At 39.0% G+C, this 26,593-nt stretch overlaps 2 protein-coding genes across 2 annotated transcripts; both read left to right on the top strand.

Moving 5' to 3' along the window:
• Positions 1-6,445: 6,445 nt before the first annotated feature.
• Positions 6,446-7,736, top strand: LOC116924547. Its single transcript, XM_045175102.1, is given in 3 exon segments — positions 6,446-7,339; positions 7,382-7,647; positions 7,649-7,736. Coding segments are annotated over 3 exon segments (1,248 nt in total).
• A 13,703-nt stretch (positions 7,737-21,439) lies between these two features.
• On the top strand, positions 21,440-23,268 carry LOC116918514 (putative nuclease HARBI1). The gene is made up of 6 exons (XM_045175173.1): positions 21,440-21,973; positions 22,038-22,270; positions 22,339-22,479; positions 22,546-22,752; positions 22,816-22,936; positions 22,990-23,268. Exons 1-6 carry the CDS (start codon positions 21,739-21,741, stop codon positions 22,998-23,000), a joined length of 948 nt encoding a protein of 315 aa, XP_045031108.1. The 5' UTR covers positions 21,440-21,738; the 3' UTR covers positions 23,001-23,268.
• Positions 23,269-26,593: the final 3,325 nt, after the last annotated feature.

Genomic DNA, 26,593 nt, shown 5'->3' with positions numbered 1-26,593 from the left:
GTCATAATATAACAGTGTATTCACATTGAATACAAGTATATTTGATCCTGTTTACATATAGAAGTGAAAACTCATAATATAACAGTGTATTCACATTGAGTACAAGTATATTTGATCTTGTTTACATATAGAAGTTAAAACTCATTGTATCACAGTGTATTCAAATTGAATACAAGTATATTTGATTCGGTTTACATGTAGAAGTATAAACTCATAATATAACAGTGTATTCACATTGAATACAAGTATATTTGATCCTGTTTACATGGAGAAGTATAAATTCATAATATAACAGTGTATTCACATTGAATACAAATATATTTTATCCTGTTTACATATAGAAGTAAAAACTCATGGTATCACAGTGTATTCAAATTGAATACAAGTATATTTGATTCTGTTTACATGTAGAAGTATAAACTCATAATATAACAGTGTATTCACATTGAATACAAGTATATTTGATTCTGTTTACATGTAGAAGTAAAAACTCATAATATAACAGTGTATTCAAATTGAATACAAATGTATTTGATCTTTTTACATATAGAAGTAAAAACACATGGTATAACAGCGTATTAACATTGAACACAAGTATATTTGATCCTTTTTACATATAGAAGTAAAAACTCATGGTATAACAGTGTATTCCCATTGAATACAAGTATATTTCATTCTGTTTACATGTAGAAGTATAAACTCATAATATAACAGTGTATTCACATTGAATACAAGTATATTTGATTCTGTTTACATGTAGAAGTAAAAACTCATGGTATAACAGTGTATTCACATTAAATACAAGTATATTTGATTCTGTTTACATTGCTAAGTAAAAACTCATAATATAACAGTGTATTTACATTGAATACAAGTATATTTGATCCTGTTTACATATAGAAGTAAAAACTCATGGTATAACAGTGTATTCACATTGAATACAAGTATATTTGATTCTGTTTACATGTAGAAGTATAAACTCATTATATTACAGTGTATTCACATTAAAGACAAGTATATTTGATCCTATTTACATATAGAAGTAAAAAATCATGGTATAACAGTGTATTCACATTGAATACAAGTATATTTGATTCTGTTTACATGTAGAAGTATAAACTCATTATATTACAGTGTATTCACATTAAAGACAAGTATATTTGATCCTGTTTACATATAGAAGTAAAAACTCATGGTATAACAGTGTATTCACATTGAATACAAGTATATTTGATTCTGTTTACATGTAAAAGTATAAACTCATAATATAACAGTGTATTCACATTGAATACAAGTATATTTGATCCTGCTTACATATAAAAGTAAAAACTCATCTTATAACAGTGTATTCACATTGAATACAAGTATATTTGTTTCGGTTTACATGTAGAAGTATAAACTCACAATATAACAGTGTATTCACAATGAATTCAAGTATATTTGATCCTGTTTACATATAGAAGTAAAAACTCATGGTATAACAGTGTATTCACATTTAATACAAGTGTGTTTGATTCTGTTTACATGTGGAAGTATAAACTCATAATATAACAGTGTATTCCCATTGAATACATGTATATTTGATCCTGTTTACATATAGAAGTAAAAAGTCTTGGTATAACAGTGTATTCACATTGAATACAAGTATATTTGATCCTGTTTACATATAGAAGTGAAAACTCATGGTATAACAGTGTATTCACATTGAATACAATTATGTTTGATTCTTTTTACATGTAGAAGTATAAACTCATAATATAACAGTGTATTCCCATTGAATACAAGTATTTTTGATCCTGTTTACATATAGAAGTAAAAATTCATGGTATAACAGTGTATTAACATTGAACACAAGTATATTTGATCCTTTTTACATATAGAAGTAAAAACTCATGGTATAACAGTGTATTCCCATTGAATACAGGTATATTTCATTCTGTTTACATGTACAAGTATAAACTAATAATATAACAGTGTATTCACATTGAATACAAGTATATTTGATTCTGTTTACATGTAGAAGTAAAAACTCATAATATAACAGTGTATTCAAATTGAATACAAGTATATTTGATCCTATTTACATATAGAAGTAAAAACTCATGGTTTAAAAGTGTATTCACATTGAATACAAGTATATTTGATTCTGTTTACATGTCGAAGTATAAACTCATAATATAACAGTGTATTTACGTTGAATACAAGTATATTTGATTCTGTTTTCATAAAGAAGTATAAACTCATAATATAACAGTGTATTCACATTGTATACAAGTATATTTGATCCTTTTTACATATAGAAGTTAAAACTCATGGTATCACAGTGTATTTACAATGAATACAAGTATATTTGTTCTGTTTACATGTAGAAGTATAAACTCATAACATAACAGAGTATTAACATTGAATACAAGTATATTTGATCCTGTTTACAAGTAGATGAATAAACTGATAATGTAATATTGTACGTACATATGCTGCACCGAGCTACTACACTGAAGCTCCAAGATACTACACAACAACCTATGCTACTCCCAGCTACTACACCGAGACACCGAAGTACTACTCAGCTCCATGTTACTACCAAACTGAAACCCCCAAATACTACACCACCAAAGCGCCAGAGTACTACACTACCACTTACTCTACTCCCATATACTACACCGAGGCTCCAGCCTACTACACAACATATGCAACCCCATCCTACTACAATGAGCCACCAAAGTACTATTAATCGTTAAAATTGTGTTGTCCATCTAACTCGATGAAGTGTCAAATAGATTTTGATTTATCATTGGCAGTCCTCGTTCCAAATTCAGTATTTCCTTGAAATATATTTATGCATTCACTAGTCGTTCTATACGAATGTGGTTCCTCAATGAAATGCTGAATACAAATGTATATCGTTACCTAATCCATTGTTGTTTCTATTCTTTATCAAATAAGGCGGGCGAAGGCAATTTCAATTTTACTTTGAACAGCTTTGTAATTATGAACAAAATTTACAGTTTAATATTTTAGAGTTATATCATAAACATTTGTGAATCTGTTTATGACTACATCTTCAGATACGTAGTACGCCCATTGGCATAGAGAATTTATTGGGCATCTTTAAATCTCACTTGTACGGTTTACCCTATTTAATTGAATAGCATAGTGTAGCGAGATTCTTTTCAGTTTGCATTTCCACCACTAAAGCTAATTTCCTAGTTTCAACCTGAAATTTCTATTTTAGGGAAATGCTTAAATATTCGGACTAGATGTTAGAAGTTTTGGTTAACCAGTTTGGATTTTAGTTATTGAAAAAAAAAAAAGATTGCGCTAAGCACTTGATTGACTTGCTATCGTAGTAACCTCCAGACCTGCCCTGGACGGAGATCATATTGCTGTACTATATGATCCACATCGTGACATCAGCTGAGGGCTTTTACCTCTCTATTGAGTCTTGCATTGCAATGGGGGACCAATCCCATTCCAAAGCTTGACCTTTCGAGTTGTAATTGCTTACAGACTCTTGGTTACTAGCAATCCTAACATTGGGAGGGTAGGCTACCATACCCAGTCATTTCAAATGCCGCTACACATTGAAATGCACTCAACTCTTAAATACCGTGAATTGAGGCTTCAAACCACGTTGATAACGAAAACATGCAATTTCCGACAAAAAACTAACTCCTATTTAAATTCTGAGAAACTATGACGTAGTGTCTTAAATGAACATTATCGGGAAAACAGTGATGAATATCATTCGTCTTAATTACAAAACAAATAACTTAATTAAATGTTTAAAATTTCGTATTATTATCTAGCACTCACGAATTAGGGTGTGGCATCACGCATCAACACCGTTAATGACATGCAAGAATCCTCCATATCACCTTGCGGCCGCTGTTGACACTAATAGGTTGATGCATCAGCTAAGTGTTATTCCAAGTGTGTGGCGAAAATATCAGTTGTCGAGATGAATAAGTTACGCCAGTACATTCAAAGATATTCTGTTTGCCTTTGATTAATTGATCCCAGTTATCACAACGTTCCTTAGTAGGAAGTTGTACACGACTATATATAACGCCCTCCTACTACACCACCGCACCCTACGTTCAAACCTACACTTAAATACCAACTGACTTCAAGCTAGTATACCGAAAATCCGGTTTACTATACTACAACAAAGGCTCAATCCTGGCTACTACACAGAGACTCCGAAGTATTATTGCGCTCCGGGTAACTACACTGATCCAGCCCTGTAATTTTACTTAAATATACAGTTGCTAGAGTTTGGACTTGTGCATTTTGGCTATTACGTCATTACCTGTCAGTTGCACGTGTCGTAACCGCAGGCTAATGAATCGAAACATAATCACTGTGAAATCATATAAAAAGAGACGACAACGGTGTAGTAGGTCAGTTTAGTAAGCAAATTGGACACTCCAGCAAAAGCATAACATTTTCCGTCGGTTGCATACATTTCTTGTTACAGCCAAATACGCCACAATGGTAACTGGTAAAAGAGATACCAAAAGAAAACCAGCTTGATTTTCTATATCAACGTGTACGTACGTAACAACACAAGACTTTTTTATTTTATTTTTTTCAAACGACTTCAAGACGTCATTTTCTACGTCTTAAGAAAAAATCCCGTAAATCCCCTTCCGACATAGCCGATACTGGATCAATTTACAAAAACCTCTTCATCGAGAGAAGAAAGAGTGGACGAATGCTAGGTAAGTACGGTAAGTGTATGACATTCCGTGGGAGAGATTTAGCTGAACTTTGCTCTTTTGATTCTCCGAAAGATGCTTTCCACTTTTCCTAAAGAATTTGTGTAACCATTTTGTATTGACAATTTTTCAAACAATTCAATGATTTGCAACTTTTGAAGTGGTAATGTTTCCCCAGGTTACCCAATCAATCAAAGCAGGGGGAGGCACGGTCCACCTACGTCCCCTTTCCGGCCAGAGCCCTCCAAACCTCGATATGTTGTTTTGATACATACCGTACATACCGTTAGCGGCATGACCCCCTACGGACTTATTCTGAGTCAAGGGGAAACGGGGCCACAGAAAAGAAGGCAGCCCAGATATGCACTTGAAATTTTTTATATAAGAATACTGCAACGTGATAGATCGTAAATAAATCATGGCTATTCCGGCCGCGCTTCCAAATGTTTGCTGTTTCAAAACATTTTTCTTCAACCAACTCAACCCTTTCCAAACGGCTGCCATTATAAATCTACATGAAGCAAATAAAACACATATTAGTGTAAAAATTCTGGCTTCAATAACTTACAAAAATCTAAGGGACTTCCAACAGCAGGATGATGGAAAAGCATTTAGAATTTGAACACCAAGATTGCTCAATATAAAAAGCAATTATTAATCCTAAATGAAATGTGTGTGTCTGTTAGATATGTTTCTGGTGAGTATGATAGAACTTTATTCCCGTTGAACAGAAAAATATTGATGTAAGTGTGAAACAAGTTTTGAAACAAATGAATCTCAAACCATATGCCTACCACCAGTATGAGCATAGCAAATAAGTCACTTCACTAACACAATAAGGTTTCAATAAATACCTTAAACATTGCTTACACTCTTTCCAACAGCACTTGGTTGGTCAACAAGCACAACACAACACAACACAGGAAGCACACTGTACGGTTCCTGTTACGGACTGTACCTGAAGAAATGAAAACATGGTCTGATGGCAACAAAAATTCATGGTGCAATTCCAAGGTCGTGAAAAATTAGAGGTATTTTGGCGTTCAGTATAAAACAATATACCCATTTATAAAAAATTGATTTGCACCAACAGCAAAATGCACTAGCGCACCCAAAATACAGCAGACGCTCGGCCGTGGAAAACGCTACCTGGTGGTAAAAATGACAACTGACGGATCATTATTGTAACTTCAAGGCGTCATTTCCTTTAATGTAGGAGTGACACTCCTCCTACAGAAGAGCTGCTGTAAAGCAGAAAAGGAAGCAGGCGACCGGGATACAGTTTTGAAGGTAACTATTAGCATTTCTTTTACCCAAGTAAGGTAAGGTAAGATGTCTGACGTAGCTTATGCGTTGCTTGGTCCCAAACTGCCTGTGGTAAGTCCCGAGCCGCATGGCAGTACGCATAATATACGGGATGCCGTAACGTAGCCTAAGCCTTGAAAAAAAAAAAAAAAAATCCCCGTGAAACCCATTCTAGCAATTCCGCTGTGGCCGGTATACTGGAAGGTGGATCGCCTTACGAAAGCTATTTCATCGAGGGGAGTAGGGTAGACGAATGCTATAGGTAATTGTGCTACGAAATGAAATTTCGTTAGACCCTAAGGGTGTAGACACAATATATTTTAGCTTTTTAAAGAAAAAACAAATGAACAACCGTTCCCTTCCTTATACCTGAATACGCCCCCTTTTACTCAGCTTTTTTTAGCTCTTACACAGTAAAGATGTCGGCACCTGGAAATTTTAGAGACAGACGTAGAGACGATTGGTTTGATCCACGTGCCGTTAGTTTAGCAAATATGGAGCAAGAAAGAGATTTGTTGGAACGCTCACGTTTTCATGATCGCCGTGAATATTACGATTCACGTTTCCAGGAAAGGGAACGGTCTCCCTTGAGTGATTTTTATCGTGACCGACCTTACTTTGCCCCCATTCATGGTCGTTATGATCAAGATTATGGCAGAATTGGACAAGTTTACGGTTTCGACCAACAGGATCTGTACGCTCAAGATGCTGGTAGAGGGGTATGGAGCGGTAGGGCAAGATTCGGTTCGCGTCGAGACAGTTTTGAGGCAGTCTACGACCAGGTAGATGATAGGCGATACAGCGAAAGGGATCGTGATCCCCGTCGAGAGATTGAGGACCATGGTTGTTCGCAATTATTCAGTGGGCATGGCGTGGACTACGGGCGACCACAAGAAGAGGACGAGGTGGAGGAAGTAGTGATCGACGATCATGAAGATCAAGATCGTCTACAAAAGTTCTTTAACCGTCCATGGCGGCCAAGCAACCGAAGACCAGAAAGTTTGGCTGGACCGTCAGCGGCCGAGTCACCGGCACGATCCGTTTCGCCAGGACCAGGCCCATCAAAAGCTCAAACCCCGGAGCCAAGCAGTCAGCTAGCGAGTGTTAGTGTCGAGCCTACGCCATTGATTGTACCACAAGAAGTAAGTGAAGCGCTATCAAACTGGTTGACGAAGGACGTGTCAACGGACGAGTCCAAGGCTATTTCCAAGAGGACTCCGCTAGAATTCGCAGATAAAGAGTTTTCGGTGAAACCCCCGAAACTTGATGGTTACATGTACAGGCGGGCAAAAGACAAAGGGAAGCTGAAAGCAGTGAATGCATCAGAAGAAGTGCTGATTACTACACAGCTGAAGATCATGGACATAGGCGCACCACCTATTGATCTGTATACCCGTATTTTTTCGCTCGGTGAGGGAGAAACGGAGAGAAAAGCCCAGGACTTGGTGCAAGATGCATTACGGCAGTGGTCACGTGCTTATCACCACGTTACTCGTCAAAGAAGACGATCGGTGGTTGGTTTAGTGGAACCGAGTTTTGATTTTTTGACGGCCGATCCTGATGCGTTCGCGCCCGGAAAGGAGGCTCGCGAGCTCCTTTTTACGGGAAAGTTCCTAGAGTCGATGCTTAAAAAGGCATCACAGGACGCGACACTGGCAAGAACCTCAAGGACCAAAACGAGTTTCAGGTCAAGAGGAAATGGGTCAGTAGACCATTCTCAGTCAGCATAGCGCCACCCCTTCGTGTTACGTCCAAGGAAGACTAGAGAGCAGCTACCGCAAAGAACTGCAAGTGAAAGGGGACGACCGGCAGGAGCCAGTTCATAGTTGCGAGGGGGCCAAAGGTACGTTTGTTTTTCCCACTGTATGTCTCCCAAATACCCGTCAGAAGAGCATGTGGGTGCTAGGTTAATAGCTTTTGCGGGTCGTTGGAAAGGGATAACAGACGATCGATGGATTTTGGAGAGTGTAGCGCATGGCGTTAAGCTTGATTTCGTTTCTTCACCTAGTCAGGATAAAATTCCGTCTCCCGTTATGATGCTAGGGAAATGATCACCGTAGGTGACAAAGAGGTGGGGGATCTTGTAAGAAAACGGGCGGTCAGAGAAATCACAGACGGGTCGGGGGGATTCGTGTGTTCGTTGTTTTTAATTCCCAAAAAGTCGGGAGGGTTTAGGCCTATAGTTAATTTAAAGCCTTTAAACCAGTTCATTCGATATGAGCACTTTAAGATGGAAAATTTGAATCGGCGCGTTTTCTTTTGAGAAAAGGGGATTGGATGGTGAAACTGGATTTGAAAGACGCCTACCTTACCGTACCCGTTTGCCCATCTCATCAAAAGTTTTTGCGTTTTCAGTGGAAGGGGCGTTTATTTCAATTTACATGTCTGGCTTTTGGTCTCGCACCAGCGCCAAGAATTTTCACAAAAATTCTCAAGGTCGTAGTGGGTTTCTTGAGAAAAAAAGGTTTAAGGCTTATCATATATTTGGATGACATTTTGATTTTGAATGTATCTGAAGAGCGCACGTTAAGGGACGTTAAGGTAACTATCCGTTTACTAAAACAGCTAGGTTTTTTTATAAATTGGGGGAAATCCGTGCTGGTCCCTACTCAAAAGTTGGAATATCTGGGGCTCGTAATAGACTCGGTTCGATTGTCCTTTGCCTTACCAAACGCCAAGGTGACGGCAGTCAAGAAAATGTGCGAGATGGCGCTTGCGGCGAGATCGACTTCACTGAGAGAAGTAGCGTCGCTCATGGGCAATTTTACTTGAGCGATCCCAGCGATCCCTTTCCCTCGGTACAGGCGTTTGCGGCTGTTTCTAAAAAAATCTCAATTCTGGTTTTTTTTGGATAACTCCACAGCGGTAGCCTATATTAATCACGGTGGGGGTACTCGTTCTCCAGCGCTAACTGAAATATCGTCTCAACTTACAACTTGGTGTGAGGATCGCAGCATATCACTGGAAGCGGTTCATCTAGCAGGAAAGTTAAATTCAATTGCTGACGCAGAATCACGGGCCGGGCCGGATTCCGGCGATTAGAAGTTGGATCCGCTTGTGTTCAATCGTATTCAAGATCTATGGCCGTCAGCCGTTGACGCTTTTGCGACACCGTGGAACGCGCAACTGCCATCACTTATTTCCTGGCATCCGCAGCCGAGGGCGATGGCAACAAACGCTTTTTCGGTTAATTGGGAAGGGTTATTTGTCTATTGTTTTCCCCCATTTGCCTTAATTTTCAAATGCCTCGATAAGATCAGACGTGAAAAAGCATTAGTTGTTTTCGTTTGTCCGGTTTGGATATGCCAGCTATGGTTCCCATTATTGCTGGAGCTTTCTTGCGACGTTCCTCGTCTTCTTGCGCCGTCTCAAAGTCTATTGAAATCAGCGCTGGACGAAGATCACCCGCTTACACAAACTGGTGCGCTGCACTTAGCCGTATGGAGGCTGTCAGGCGACAGTATTTTGAACGAGGCTTTTCGACGACAGTGGTTGAACTACTCATGGCCGGAAATAGGCCCAACACACAGGCCGCTTACGAGTCGGCATGGCGAAATTGGGTGGATTGGTGCATGGGAAGGGGTGCGAATCCCTTTTCAGTCATTATAGCGAACATTTTGGAATTTTTAGCAAGTTTACAATCGTCAGGTAAATCATATAGTTCTATTAATATTCATCGGTCGATGCTATCGACCACATTAAAACCGGCAGAAGGGATACCCATAGGCGAACATCCGGAGGTAGTAAGATTGCTGAAAGGCTGTTACAATCGAAATCCACCACGTCCAAAATACAGCGCTACATGGGATTCGAATCAGGTTCTTGCCTTCGTTTCGACGTTAGGGGAGAACGATTCTTTGTCATTATATTTGCTGGCGACAAAAATGGTTACGTTGATCGCACTGACGACGCTCATACGAGTGTCAGAAATAGCAGCGATCGGATTTAAATCGGTAGTATTCAGCCAGAACGGCGTTAGATTCGCGTTGGAAACACCAAGGAAAGCTCAGAGAAATGGACCATTGCAGTCATTTTCAATAACATCATGTCCAGATTCAAAGATTTGCCCAGTAGCGGCAATTGCAGAGTACATAAAGCGTACCAGTAAGTTTCGGCCGGATCATAATAGCGACAAATTAGTTATAGCCGCGATCGCCCCGCACAAGCCAGTGTCATCGAACACGGTGAGTCGATGGATAACATTTTTCTTAAAGAGCGCCGGAATTAATACCGAGATGTTTGGAGCACATTCAACTAGAAGCGCGGCCGCTTCTAAAGCGGTGAAAAGTGGGATATCATTGGGAGCAATTTTACGAGCGGGAAGCTGGGCTCAAGAATCGACATTCGGAAGATTTTACAACCGTTCGGCAGAGCCAACGGTTGAATCGGCGGTCTTCGGGCAAACACACAATTAAAACAACCTACAAAGTCACCCTTAGGGTCTAACGAAATTTCATTTCGTAGCACAATTGTAAATTACCAGAGGGATCGTGTAACGATCCCGAAAGGTAATTCTAATTGTGCAGGAGATAAATGAAGAGACGACCCTAAGGGTCCGTGTCCCGCCCAAACCCACCCTGGCTTCATTTATGGAAAATTGAATTATGGTTTGATAGCCGTCGACCTTTCACATTATTTTTTGTTTTAGAGTTAATCAAGCAAGAAAGCCCAGAGGTTTCAGCGGCGGCAGTGGTCATGGCTGGAATCAGGCCAGCGATCGCCCAGCAGGGCAGCTTCATGGCTAATTAATCCCCAATCCGAGAGAGCGGCTATAGAAGAAACTCATGTGTTTTGTTTTGTCAATGTTTGATGGCCACTACTCTTTGTTGATTTTCATTTCTGTATGGACAGAGTTTTTTTATCCTGTCAGGAAAATTGTCAGGTTTTTTCTCTGATCCGCCACATATTCAGGGAAAATGCTGTGTTGTTTACGTTTTGTTTTTGGTTTACAAACCCTAATGAAATAAGTCTGAGTAAAAGGGGGCGTATTCAGGTATTAGGAAGCGGAACGGTTGTTCATTTTTTTTTTCTTTAAAAAGCTAAAATATATTGTGTCTACACCCTTAGGGTCGTCTCTTCATTTATCTCTTGCACAATTAGAATTACCTTTCGGGATCGTTACACGATCCCTCTGGTAATTTACAAGTATTAGGAGTAAGAACTCACTGTCGGGTTGGTGCAGTGGTTCGAGTGGTAGCATGTGCATGTGGTGTTACAAAAAAAAATTCAGCAGCACTGGGGTTGTCGGTAGACCGCATTTCACGCGCCGCTCAATGGGTAATAAGATTACGTCAGCATGCACCTACCACTTGTGACTCCAAACCACGAACCAAGCACACGGTCATTCCTCCAACATTGTGACCGTACTTCGTGCTAGTTGGATTCGCATCCTACCGAATCAACGTCCTGACAATGCTAGGGTTAAAGAGAGATTTAAAAAGAAAAATAGTAGGATACTAAGTGACTTGATCACTTGAGGAACTAACTTCCGCCTCGGCCTACGGGCCAAAAAGGAGCACGAGCATGGCCTCGGGGGCAGTTCCCGACGGCGCTCAACCGTGAATACTTAAGGCTTATTCAAGTTTAAAGATAGGAAATGTTCTTCTCCAAAATTGTGGCTATACTATCTTTGTTCACACACATAAAGCAGTAGATCATCTAATGCTGAAATCTTTGCTCACTTTCAATCATCGTTTAAGTATTTATTTTATGTTTTATTGTTTATTAAGTTTCCTCTCCAGACGAAGGAAAACCACATTTCATTAATAGACTTATGAAGAGAAATCGATCGGGTACGGACGAGGGGTAGTTCTAGGAAGTAGCCTAAACGTGTAGGCCTACGTAAACCTACCAGCCTTGTGGAAAAGCTAGTTCGCCAACTTTCAAATTAAGCTGATGTTAATTAAGCACGGGTGAACCGAAAAATTGATTATTTTCATTTAACATTCTTATTTCCTAGACCTAGAGTGGCTTTGGATCACGCATTCATGCCTTCAATCCTCCTTGCCGTTATTTAATCTGTTTTCAATTTCATTCATTCATGACCCTTTCCCTAATTGGAATTTCAGTAAATATGGCATCGTAGTAGTGGAGCCTTCTTCAAAATCAGACGACTGATTCTGTAAATAATGAGATGAAATGAGACGATCAGCCACCTCGGGACTGACCCCGAATTCATTCACTTGCTTTTAGCCATTGCAATAGGCGACTCCGTAACAAACTAGGTGGACAATTTAATTCACAAGCGGTTTACTCTCCGACCCTAAAAAGGAAGAGTAAAAAATCAAATTTAAAAAATAATCCCGAGTCCCGAGACACCGCTTACGGGAAAACTAGAAGCAGAAAAGCGACGTGTAACTTCACGAGAATTTTTGTTTTGGTTTGTTCGTAATTGCGATGACGCCATCCAAACGGTAAGGAAAAATTCTAAGGATCGTGGACCCGAATTGATGATCACCTGTAATATTTCGAGGTAAAGTTGTTGTTTGGTCCCAAAATAGTGCCGCGTTTTGAAATAAACATAAATTGTTTTTTTTTTGCACTGACCTTAGGCGTTTCAGCCATTACAGGAAATTGTGCCTTAATGGTTAAGTTTGGAATCACTGGATTAATTGAAGTTGTCAAAAATAATCAATGAGGATCCTAGATTGGCTTAACATTTCTTTTTCATATGGGAACCAAGGGAACAGAAGAATAATTAGGGACATTGCTAAATATTCAGGGTTAAATCGAAACCATAAATTAACAAATTGATTCTTAAATCTACAATCAAATTCAAATCACCAACTCGTTTTTTTCCCCATATACCTGAAGTAACACTTAGGAAATGCATTAACTTTGTTAGTGATTAGTGTCAACATTGGCCGCAAGGCGATATGCAAGAACCTGGCACGTCCTTAGAGGTGTTCCCTTCGTGTTGCCGTAGCAATGAATAAATGAATACCCCAAATCGCGAGTGCTGAATGTGGACATAAGTTTGAAATCTAAAGTACTTGATGAAGTCTTTTGTTTTCTAATAAAGTCGAGTGATGTTCGTTACTATTCTTCCGATGGTGTTTATTTTTTACATGATGTAATTGTTTATCAGAATTCCAAAGAAATTAAATTTTATGATGGAGCTCATGACGCTGGTTGCGTCATCAACCAGGTTGTTTTGGTGTCTCAGACTCATGGTGTGTCCGGATTATATGTTTTCCTTAATGTAGCGACACTTGAAATGACTGGGTATGGCACCCTCCCCCAAAGGATGTGGGATTCCTAGTCCAAGAGTCTGTAAACAATTGCCACACGAAACGTCTAGCGTTGGAAGGGGATGGAATTGGCCTACCATTCCAATGCATGACTGAATAGAGAGGTTAAAGCTATAGGCTGGTGTCATGATAGATTGGAATAGATTGGATAAATAGCTGTACTATACGATCCCGTCTATCGTGACAGGTCTGGAGGACACTAGCATGTCATTCAAGTGCTTAGCGAAAACTTATTTTATTTTGATTTTTTCTGTTTTCTTGTTTTGTTTTGTTTTTTGTTTGTTTTAGTTTAGTTCTTTCCTTTTCTGTTGTTACCAACAATTAAGGCGCCTTCAAACAGACCGCTTGATTGTCATCAGCTAAACTTGGCATTCGGCTTGCAAATTGCAATCATGGTAAGACAGAATCATTCACTGAAATTTTCCATTTTGCTGGAGCCCAACTGATGCTGTGTTTCTCATAAAAGTCCGTTGTATGAATCGTATGAATCCGGGTACTGAAGTGTTCAATTTTTTCTAAGCTTACTGGGTATGCTGCCGTTGGTTGTTGTTGCCTTTCTGACGGCCACATTCATCACCAGGTGTATGGATTTGTCTTCGTCTGCGTAGCACACCATTCCTGCACTCTACTACACCACCACCTATGCTGATCCCCGTTACCAAAATGAGTTATTCAAGTACTGCTACATGACCAAAGTGCCCGAATAATAATATACCACGGCCTCCTACTATATACCACCACATATTCGACGTAGACCTACTACCATACACTTAAACATCTAAATACTATCCGGTTCTAAGTTACTAGGCTTATAAGCTGAAATTTACTACACTACAAGTTACGCCAGTCCGAGCTACCCATTAGTCTGAGGGTGACATGCAGTTGTTTTCATGCGGTTAATGTTTAAAGCTTTACAAAGCGCAGAAAATAATTCAGAAATAAAATTACTGCCTCGATAAGTAATTATTGCTTTCAAGGGACTATGATGTAAACTGATTCGTTCTACCAAGGCTTTACTAGTACTGAGAGCGGTACAGTTGGTAAGAGGAATGACTTCTATCCATTTAGAAAAGTAATCCGTGATTACTTATATATAATAGTTTCCTTGAAGTTAATGAAGCTTGATTGGACCTTATCTAAGCCCTAGTCTAAAGACCTAATCTAAGCCCAATACTTCAAAAGGTTTTCTAGCGAGGTCTAACGGGTTGAGATAGGCTTTCGAACTGTGAACTCGACGTCCCAGCGCACAAGGTTCACAAGTGCAATATTCCTTAACATCCCGTAACATGGTAGGCCAATAGTATTTGTCCCTTAGACGAAAGAATGTTCGCCTAATTGCAATATGTCCTGACAATGGGGAATCATGGTATTCTTGTAAAAGTTGCTTTATAAGAGAAAGCGGAACAACCACTTGACACTGTTCAAAGTTTCTTCTTTTCACTGAGGTAGATTCGTAGTGTTTACATAAAAGCCCATCTTCAACAAAGAAAAAATTGATTTCACTGATCCAAGAAGGCATCGGGCCATCTTATTTTTTCCAAGGTTCATTTTGTTCCAAAGCAGTAACGATTGCCTTGCACAGAGAGTCTTTCTGCTGTTCTTGACACATTACGTTGTTGTCTGCAGGAATGACTGATATTAGATTCCTCGGTATTCTTGAAAGAAAATCAGCATTCTCGTGTACTCGACCTGGTCAGTACTGAACACTGAACTTCATATTAGATAAAAAAATCGCTCATCTACCTAGTCGCCCTATGTCGTCTTTAAAAATCTGCAACCATTGAAGAGTCCTGTGATTGCTTACAATAACAAAAGGTTGATCTTGTAAGTAATGTCGGAAACGTTTTATCCCGAACACTACTGCTGCAGCCTCTTTTTCTATTGTCGAATACTTGATTTTCCCTTTATTGAGATGTTTGCTTGCATAGGCTATAGGTTAGTCCTTTTCGTCTTTCATCTGAGAGAGGATGGCTCCTAAGCCATAGTTACTTGCGTCCGTGTAAATCAGAAACTCCTTAAAAAAATCCGGATATATCAAGATAGGTTCTGATATTAACATTGTCGCAAGTACTCAAAAACTGCAATTTCATCTGTTTTCCAAATTTACACTATCAATAGGTTTTCCTTTAGTCTGTGATAACAAAGGGTGGGCGACGATAGTGAATTTTTTTACAAATCGTCTCTAGTAACTGGCTAGTCCCAAAAAAGATTATAATTCTTTGACTGTACCAGGTCTTTTGTAATTCACAAGGGTTTCAATTTTAGCAGGGTCTGGTTTTATTCCTTCAGCCGTGATTACGTTACCAAGATAGGAAACAGATTGCGCTAAAAATTCACATTTTGACAATTTCATTTTTAGGTGCGCGTTTTCTAAGAGGGAAAAAACAGTTTTCAAATTGGTAAAATGCTCTTTAATTGTTCTTGAAAACATTATTATGTCGTCAAGATAAACGAGACAAATCTTCCAATAACTCTTCGCAAAACTGAACTCATTACTCTTAAAAACGTTCCCGGGGCGTTGGTTAAACCAAACGCCAAACGATTCCATTCGTACAAATTGTCATAGACTTTGAAGGCTGTTTTTTCTTTGTATTTCTCCTCGAGCTCAATTTGCCAATATCCGGAGGCAAGATCTAATGTGGAAAAAAACCTCTGTCCCACCAGTAAGTCTAAAACGTCGTCAATACGAGGTAAAGGAAAAGAATCTTTTTTTGTAATTGCATTTCATTTTATAAAATCTACACACAAACGGACCTCCCCTGTTTTCTTACTTACTAATACTATCGGGGCTGCCCATGGGGACATTGAATAACGAATAATTTATTTTCCATCAGTTCCTTTATGATATTTTTAGCCATCTCTTTTTGTTTTGGAGACGTGCGATATGCCCTTTGACGAATAGGTACAGGTGTCATCTCGAGGCATTTAAAGAACAAACACAATGAAAAACTGAAGAATTTGAATACGCAATCCACACTGACCAAATCTGGAGAATTGGTCCTCCCATTTAAAGTAGGTATCTATACTTGTATAATCTGTATCTGTAATATCACATCCTAAAAAAAACAATACAATGTAAAATGTTCATTTGTTTTTTAGTTTAACAGTGAAAGATCGCAGAGAGATTTTCTTCAATTTATTGTTTCAAACAATCATGCATTTTCCTTGGGAGAAGAACCTGCAGTTCGAAAATTTATATCTGGTCTGCAGCCACTATACAAGCCAATGGGCAGGACTGCAGTGAAAGATAAGTTGATGTCAACTTTCTTGGCATCAAGAGACAAAGTAATTACAATTCTAAAAGGAGGCAAAGTAGCCCTAACAACGGATCTCTGGACCTCGCTAAACAAGTTGGCATTCATGGAAATCACGGATTCCTTGCTCAATGACAAATTTGAACCGATTGAAGCCATAATAGGGTTCAAACAAAAGCCAGGCGAACATTCAGGCATTAACATTGGCAACACATTTTTTGATACGATTAAGTTGTTTGAACTCCAAGAAAGAGTGAGTATTTATTGTTTTAATTAAGATTTATAGTATTGCAAAACTTTCTAATGATACTCCTACCTTCACCTCCAGATGTTATCTATAACTACAGATAATGCTAGTTCGAATAAAACTTTCATTGACTACATAGTCCACCTGACCAAGAACAGTTCACAGCCCTTCGATAAAGATATGTGGATTAGATGTTTTGCGCATGTTATGAACATCTGCGTACAAAAAATGCTTGAAATTATATCCGGACTTCTCCAAAAGGTGAGTCACCCGTTTTTTTCTTACCATTTCATAGTTCCTACTTTATTTATATTTCTATAACAGCTTCGTCATCTCGTCAGCTTGATCCGTGCTTCACCTCAAAGGATTAAGATTTTGAAGAATATCTTGAACCTATATGGATTAAATAACGAAGAGTATGAAGAAGAAGAAATTATTTTCGTCGAAGGTTCTGTTATTACCAACGATCTTCTCCCTATCCTGGATTGCAAAACGCGATGGAGCTCAGCCTTTTACTTTGTTAAACGTGCTGTGAAATTGAGAAGGGCCATCGATGAAATCGCAAAAGACGTAGATCTCCGAAGAAATGAAATGGAAAATGAAGAATGGTACATTTTAAGCGAAGTACTTGAATTTTTGGAAGAGTTTGCTACAATCACGAAGTACATCGAGGGTAGTGTATACCCCACTTTATCGCTTGTGGTGCCTATGTATAATCAGTTGTTGACGATTTCGGAAGATGTGTCACAATCTCGTCATCGATCAATTAAACACCCTTTGATTGTTATGACAGCTGCCGCTAGATTAGAGAAACTGTCATCCTATTACTACAAGGCGTCCCCTATTGTAATGGCTCCACTTTCCTAGATCCCAGGCTGAAGATGCAGTATTTCATCGACAACGGTTGAGATTGTGGGGGAGAATCCCGAGATGCCTTTCAACCTCTGGACGAAAATCTCATCACAGGCTATTATTCCAGGCCTATTATCACAGGCCATTATATTCATACTATCCTTATCTCCATGATGACTAACTTTTTTTTTTTTTTAGGATACAATTTGTATGGTAGAATTATAAAGAAACTCCAACTGTTCAAACCATGAACATTGAAGCTATGGAAAAAAGCAATGGTAGCAAAAGTATCACTTCGTCAGTCTCAACTGGAAGTGGAAAGCGACCAGCATTCGACAGCTACATCGCCAACGTTCTCTCAAAAAATAGGTCAGTGGAGAGGTTTGAAATAGATGAAATGGGAGAGTATGGGGTTGAAAGAACGGAACCGGCAGACTGTGATCCTTGCGCAGTTTACACTTATTGGGCTAACCGGTCTTGCCGATGGCCTCGCTTGGGCCAAATGGCCAAAGAAATTCTTAGCATTCAGCGGCCTTCAGCGTGGGTAAAGATGTTTTTGGCATTGCCCGAATGAGTCTAAAGGCTGAGACCGTCGAAGCTCTTGTCTGTCTGCGGTCCTGGTACAGACTAGGAATAATAGCAGAAATGGACGTTCAGTCATTTTTGGATGAAAACGCTGATGGGAAATTTATGGAGGAATATTCTGATTCTGAATAATAATTTTGTTTTTAGTAAAGTTAACTCAGATTTAAACTTAACAGTTTTTTCAAGTTTTTATGATGGTTGTTTAAGGTAATAAACAAAAACAGTTTGTTAAGACTAACATTGCGTGTATTTATTAAAAAATTCCTTGAAAACTGCAAAGAAAAGTATGTTTGACCCGATAACTACGCGGGACATGACCCGATCCGGTTTGTTTTTCCTGACCCACGGGTCAAGCGGGACGGGTCATTTTTTTGGATCGCCGACCCTGTTCAAAACCGTTTAAGAAAATAAAAACCCCGTTAATTTTAGGCCTTTAAGAAAAAACCCGTTTCTTTGGTCTGGGCCACAGCCCTAATTGTGCCTTCCGTGACGAGGCGCCTGTCATTTATACTGAAAATATCCACATCTACCTCTTTAGTGAAATCAATTAATTCCGTCCCTTCTTTAAGCTTCTGGAAAAATGTGCTACTAATAACGCTTCTCTCGGCTCCAGTGTCAAACAGCCCCTTTACAACAGAATTTCCTATTTTTATTCTTATCCTAGGAACTGTAGATTTTACTGCTACTATTTATATGATGTCGGAGCTTTTTCTTAGTTCCACCGAGGGGCCCAACGCTTAAATCGGTAGTTTTCAGTTTCCCCTTTCTTCAAACGAAGTGAGTTTTTTTTTCCATTTCTGTCATAACCCTCTGGAGGACTGGGTTTCAAATGTTTTTGTTGTGATTTCCTTCCAAGTCAAGCGCGCCCAAGTAGTGTTGCTCAACCCTAGTCTTGCTTAACCCTGGTGTTGCTTAACCCTAGTGTTGCTTAACCCCACTCCCCGTCAAATTTCCCTAGGATGACATAGTTGATGTCTGCTACCTGTCTCTATAATTGTGCTCTCACTCTCTTAAGAACTGGTCATAGGGTAAGACTTTGTCAAATATATATTGTGTCATCCATGGTATCTGTAATACAATATCTTGTTGAAATCATGTTCGCGGTCTAATGTTCAGTTACAAAACTCATCAGGTTATGGGCCCAGATTTACGTTGCTAAACGCTGACTGACAATGGCCGAGAACGAGATTCAAGATAACCAACCTTTAAGGGCAATTGCCCACCTGCCAAAATTCGATGGCACCAACCACCGAGAGTGGAATTTTGAAATTGATTTAGTCTTCCAACACCATGACTTGAAAGACGTAGTGTTGGGTAATGAAGTAGGGGAGAACGGGGTCAAACTGGACAAAAAATTTCTTTCCTCTTTATTTAGATTTCTATGTTCTTTTTCTAATATTTATTTTTAGTTAATGGTGCAGCACCTTCTTGCGGAACTCCACAATTTTTTTGTAATTTTTAAGTCCTAAAATAAACGAGTTATAAGGATTTTAATGAAGTCGGTTTTGTTTTTGTTTTATTTAAACGGCGGGGCGAAACTGGACAGGGATGGTGTGAGATTGGACACTGCCAGTTTTCCTCATAAGGAGACATAAAATAAATTTTAAAAAATATGGGTAGACTGCTTATTCAATATTTTATTCATTCATATTGATATATTTGCAATAGAAATGAAAAATAGAGAGTTATGTCATTTTTACGAAATATGGGGCTGAAATGGACAATTTGTAGGCGGGTAGAGTAAAAGGGGAGGGCTTAACAGAGTATCGAGTATCGATTTGTAATCGATATCTTATTTGGGCGTATATGGCTTCTCCACAAGCACCTCCCACTCCAATATCGAAGTTGTCCGATATGACCCCAAAACTGTGTGTCCAAAATGACCCAACCCGGTGCTATTTAGTATTTCGTTAATAACTTAACACTTGAAAGGCATTAAAATTTAAGTTTTTTATCAATCATTAAAGAAATGAATTGGCTATTTCACATATCATTATTTTATTCATTTGTAGTGTTTTTCACTTAAAAAATGCTTACAGTAATAGGGAAGAATATTACATCAAACAGTGCCATTTTTTAAATTCTGCGATAACAAGAACAATAATGATTCGATTTTAATCAATGTTTTTTCTAGAACTTTAAACATTACAGTCTATACAAAAATAAAAATAAAATTTTTTTTTCCATAACATGTAGCACTTAGGGTCTTTGTCCAATATGACCCGTGTCCAAGTTGACCCCGTTCTCCCCTACTCCCAGAAGAGGTAACAATCTCGCTCATTCTATTTCTTTTGTAAATATTAATGATTCAGCTGTATCGTTCTGTCAGCAATTGTCTTATTAATTGTTCACTGCAGTTTGAGGAATGCGATTCTCATATGGACAATCCACTTAATCAGAACACACAGCATTTTGCATTCAGCCTTAACGCTGCCTATTTTTAATGTTCCTTATTTTCAAACTGATATTAGTCAGCCTTCATGCTGCTCACTCATTACTGCGCTGCAGTTACTAAGAGGACAAGACAGTCAGCCTTAACGCTGTTTATTTTTACTGTTCTTTGCAAACTTACATCAGTCAGCCTTCATGCGGCTCATTTCACTACTCAGCTTGCTTGATTGCTCTGCAATTATTCAGAGATACTGTCAATCAGCCTTAACGCTGCTTACTCCATTGTTAACTGTGCAGTCATATCAATTGACTTACATGCTATCTATTCCGTTGCCTTTTTGACACAGAACAATCTAATCAGCCTTAACGCTGCAGTTCATTTCTACATATATATATATATAAATTACACTCAATATGTATACTTTGTCATTACTTTTATGTTCATCATATTAACATCATATTTCTTCTTTTGTAGGATCGAAATGAAGCTGGTGAATTGCTGAATGATGCAGCCATAAGGCTATGGACGAAGAGAAACATCACCGCTATTAACTTTATATTTGCCTCAATTACGAGAAAAATGAAAGAAAACTTGTACACTCCTGGCCTCAATGCCGCACAAAATATGGGCGAAGTTAAATCTACAATATCAGCTCCAAACCGAAGAACAGCTGCATCTTCTATGACATCAATATTACGACTTCAAACATACAGCTGGTACCTTTCCTTATCATTTTTTCTCCTCTCTCACTAATCAAGTTTTTTTTCTCTTTAACAGGAGACGATATGAGAACCATGATTCAGAAACTCTCAAATATAGCTGACCAGCTAAGAGAAAGAGAACAGGGGTCGAATTTTGAACGTCAATTTCACACTTGACTTATCTTGACTTACACTTGACTTTGTCGGATTTTCTTTACTTTAGTCTAAGTGCTATTCTCAACCAAAAAAATCAAGTCAAGTATAAGATTTTTTCTTAAAAACGTTAAAGTCGAGACCAAATCTTAGTCTAAGTCACCTCAAGAAAAAAGTACCTTTATAGGTACTTTTTCATACTTGAACTTCCGATATTTTACTTAAGCTGAAATAAACAACGGACGAAATTGCCAGTGGCGCTCTAGTTTGTTTACAAAATGGATCGTGACGTAAATGAAATCGATGAATTTATGGAAGATTTAGCTAATTTAACCGATGTAAGTGATTATTTATCATCAAGTGATAGTGAGGGGCGTAAAGAAGAACGGCGGATTAAAAAAAGTCGACTAATACCGTTTTATAAAACGAGAAAAGATATCCTGACGTATTTCTGTGAAGAAAAGTTGATGAGAACTTTTCGATTTGATCGTGTTTCCATCGAATATATTACAGGTTTTTAGATTTGTAATGTATTTTATTGCTTATAGGCTATGTTAATGTCTATTTTTCATTGTAGCTCTGCTTGAACACCTTTTTCCCAAAAGGAAAACCAAAGCTAAAAGAAACCTTCGGCCACTGGATATGGTTTTAATTGCTTTGCAATTCTATGCAACAGGGACCTTTCAAACCGTTGTTGGAAATGTTCTCCGGTATAGCCAGTCATCAGTCTCACGATCCATTAGTTGGGTCTCGCTTGCTTTGTCATTGATTTCACACAAACACATTTGTTTCCCTGCTAACCTAAATAACGTAAGCTATATTGATTGTGTTGTTTGGAACTTTATACCTTTGTCATTAACTATATAAATTTAATCTAGCTTAAGATCCAGTTTGCTGAAATAGCTCGTATTCCCGGAATAATTGGTTGTATTGATGGCACACATATTAGGCTGCAGCGACCAACAGTGCACGAGAAGGCATACGTAAATCGTAAAAATTATCATTCCATAAGCGTCCAGGTACATATACTACAACGAAGTAATATAATGAAAATTCATTCATGACATTTCCATATCAATATATAGGGTATTTGTGATGCGAATCATAAATTCTTAAGTGTTTGTGCAACCAAACCCGGATCTTGCCATGATTCATCAATTTTTAAGTGTAGTACCATAGGAAAAAAGTTTAAGGCAGGAGATTTCGGAACTAGTATAATGTTGGGTGATAGTGGCTATGCCAACACTCCCTTCCTAATTATTCCTTACAATGAGCCAACTGAAGCATACAAGGTAGTCCTATCAATTAACACGTTGAAATGTTTTGACCAAATTTACTGTAAATAACTTCTCTAGACTAGATTCAATGCAGCTCATAAAACTACACGCTGTGTAATTGACCGAGCTTTTGGCATTTTAAAGAAAAGGTTTAATGTTTTGCACTCGGAAATTCGTATGCCGCCAGTAAAGCGTCTTGGTACGTACAGGCAAAGTTTTTTCGATCATCCAACTAAAATGTGTTTTATATAGGATTACTGTAGCATGCTGCGTCCTACACAACATTGCTATAGATTTGAACATGCCACTTGATGACGAATGGGGCACCGATAATACGGATTTTGAAGATGAAAACGAGACGAAAGAATGTGAACCAAGGCCTGAAAGGGCCGATGCCCAAAGAGACAGCTTTCTACGACGTTTGGGAAACGAAAAAAGGCAGCTGATAGCCTATAACATTTTTCGCCGGCATTGATTGCATTGTGTATTTAAACGTGATGACTTACACCGAAATAAAAACGTCAAACATTTTCTTGCAAGTTATACAGCAAATCAAGTAGATCTTCAGGTATTTCTGACTTTTCGACCAGCTCTTTCAGCATTTCCCGAACAGTCATGGCAGATGCGAGAACACGCAGACGTTGGTCAGTCAAACGACTATTTGCTGTGGTTTCTCCTAGGCTACAAAGAGAAAATTTTCCTTTCTTCATTGTTTGACGAAGTGTCATCGATTCACGTTTCCTCTTGAGTGCTTCAAAGGCAGACTGAGATTCAGGAGCAAAAGAGTTCGTAGTTATTCCTTCTGTTGATGACGATCTGCTACTAGTATTGGCAATTGGTGCAGCAGGTGTACTACGTTTTGCAACATGAGGTGTTTTGGCAAGAGACTTTCCTTTATTTGAAGTTCCAGCAGATGGTTGTTTGGTAACAAGAGATAGCCTACGTTCTGCTAATTCACTTCCAAATTGGCGAGGAAGCAGAGAAGTAGGCATGGGAGTACTCCTCAATGCAGTGTGCGATCCTGATCCTGAGATGTCATTATGTCTATAATTCCAGGTTAAAACTAGATATTAGTTATCTCAAATTTGGTTGTGTGATTTACATTTAGCTTAAACTCACTCGTCATCGCTGAAGTTATGGCCAAATTGATCATTAGACTCTTCGTCGATGTTGGCATCGAAAGAATTGTTTTCAGGGCATTCAGGCGTACTTTCAAGTATGTTAATAATAGCGAGTTGTTGTTCTTGTACGTTACTTGTTTGGTTTTCTGTATCTATGCTTCCCTGTAAATGAGATGAATTAATTACTATCTTAAGGGAAAAATAAAAGAAAAAAGCATTCTTTACTGCAATTGCTGTACTGGCAACACAAGGGTTATCAAGACCTAAAACCTCCTCATAATACTTCAAGTATGATGGACGTAGCACACCATCTTCACCGATTGGTCCACCACCTGAAAAGCAACAGACTTATCGTTGAGTTTTATGTAACTAGTATTTGGTTATAGCTTGCCTGTTTCTGTCAGTCCATTGATGTAATTTCTAGTTGCAGGTTTGGCAGCACCAATAAAATTCAGCCATTTTTTCTTTACTGCTTCAACATTTTTTCCCGTACAATCAGGGTGTTCTTGGTGAACAGCCTTTGTTATTTCAATCCAAATGTTTTTTTTTTCAATCTTGGAAATGTTATGGGAAAATTTTCCATATAACGTTTCCTATGCAAAATGAATTAAAACACAAAAATGTAACAGTAGAAAATTAGCACACAGCAAAGTAATTTACTACCTTGTGAATAATAAATTGGTCCAAAAGAGTATCCATTTCCTTTGGTAACCAAACTTCTTTTTGTTTAGTTGTTTTCGGTCTGCCAGTCATTTTATCTCGTTAAATATTTCATTCTTGTTCCACAAAAGTCACTATAACTTATTCACTCGTGTATCTGTTACAAAATCGCCTGACTCGATCGAAGGGAACGAACGTTTTCGTTAAATTAAATCGACAAATCGGCAGTGTTCGACTTTAACAAGGTTTGTAATTCAGAGCAAACACGGAAAACGCTCGAACTCGAGCTACGCCTGGACCGAACTGCCCTCCCCTCACGCAGGAGGTCAGGGCGTCGTTGTCAGACCGCGACGAAAAGTACAACAGCGCCACATTTACAACATTCGGCCCTTCCTGACAGAAAGATCTAGGATCTTAATTAAGGACGGCCCGACACATACAATTCGCAACAGTCAGACGGACAGATAAGACGGACAACCAAATGAATAGAACGAGCAAATGAATAAACAAAATTTTGAAATCAAACATGTTATCGACCATTAGATTAAGACGGACGACCAGAAGTAAACGGCACGACAGTTGAAATTAACATAAAAAGTCTGCACAACGGGTATTAATAATAAATGAAATTATTGTCATTATTAATTGGTCGAGCCACTCTTCCAGCTCGAGAGACAAATGGAGTTGGGTGTTTCGGCACAAACTCCAGATTCTCGATGCTGGACTCGGACGGTTGACTCTCGGTTCTGGTCTCGTACGGTTGATTCTCAACGTACTTGGATTCATTAGACGTGATTCCAATTTGGTCGGTATCCTCGTCACAGTTCTCATATTCGTCGCTATTCGGGCACCAATCCGTCTCGCGTCGTACAGAATATCGCCTGATTTGCCTGACGTGTGCATTGAAACGGCGCCAAAGTCGTTTTCTTCGGAAACACGGTAAATCTTCGACTGCATAGCATGTAGGTGATACATTGCGGTAGACTTGGTATAGCCCAACGAATCGCGGGATGAATTTCTTCGTGTTTTTTTTGTTTTTCGACGCCGGGCAATGAGAACTAGTTCTCCGATCTGGAAGATTGGGTCAGCTTTTCGGAAACGATCATAATTCAGCTTGCTCTTTTTCTGGCGGATAATGATCAGTCGGCGAGCAATTTTTCTCCAACGTGATACCACTTCCACTCGTTCTTCGTGCGTAAGAGGTGTAGATGGCGGCCATGGAAAGGCCGACTCTAGGGACATAACAGCCGGTCTACCGAAGACTAGCTCAAAGGGAGTGATTTCTGTTGTCGACTGTTTTGACGTGTTGATTGAGAACACCGCTCTCGCAATTCCTTCGTCCCAGTCATAATGGTCAAAGTTGACGAATGCTGCCAATGTTGAAGCGATGGAACTATTTATCCTCTCGACCAGACCATTGGTTTCTGGATGCTCTGCCGAAGCCTGTACATGTTTAACAATCCATTTATCACAAAAAGCGGAAAAAGCAAAGGAGGTGAAGCACGGACCTTTGTCGGATATTATTCGAGTTGGCGTTCCATGATGTAGGATAAGAGCTTCTTCTAGGAAAGGCAATACTTCGTCGACTCCTGTACTAGCCACGGGGCGGGCTTCTATCCATCTGGAAAGATAGTCGATGCAGACTATGAGGTGTCGATTTCCACGAATAGTAGTCTTGAACGGGCCGAGATGATCTATGCCCAATGTATGGAACATTTCACGGAGCGGCGGAATAGGCCGGAGTTTTCCTACCGGTAATCCGACGCGAGGTTTGAACGTCTGGCCGAAATGACAGGACTTTACGTAACTTTTAACTGTCGATGCAATTCCTTTCCCCCAAAATCGTTGACGAATTCGGGCCAGAGTTTTCTCTATTCCTCTGTGACCTCCATCTGCTGAGTCGTGACACTCTTCGACTATGTCTCTCCGCATTATTGAAGGCACCACTAAGAGAAGCGTGCGCCCACTACCTGGATTTGATTAGCGGAGATATAGGACCGGTCGAAATAGGCCCCGACGAAATAGGCCCGGCTAATAGGACCGGACGAAATAGGACCCAACGAAATAGGACCACT

The sequence above is a fragment of the Daphnia magna genome, linkage group LG6, assembly GCF_020631705.1.
Source record: "Daphnia magna isolate NIES linkage group LG6, ASM2063170v1.1, whole genome shotgun sequence".
NCBI lineage: Eukaryota > Metazoa > Arthropoda > Branchiopoda > Diplostraca > Daphniidae > Daphnia > Daphnia magna.
The sequence above is the reverse complement of the archived record's forward strand: the minus strand, read 5'-3'. Positions and strand labels throughout refer to the sequence as shown.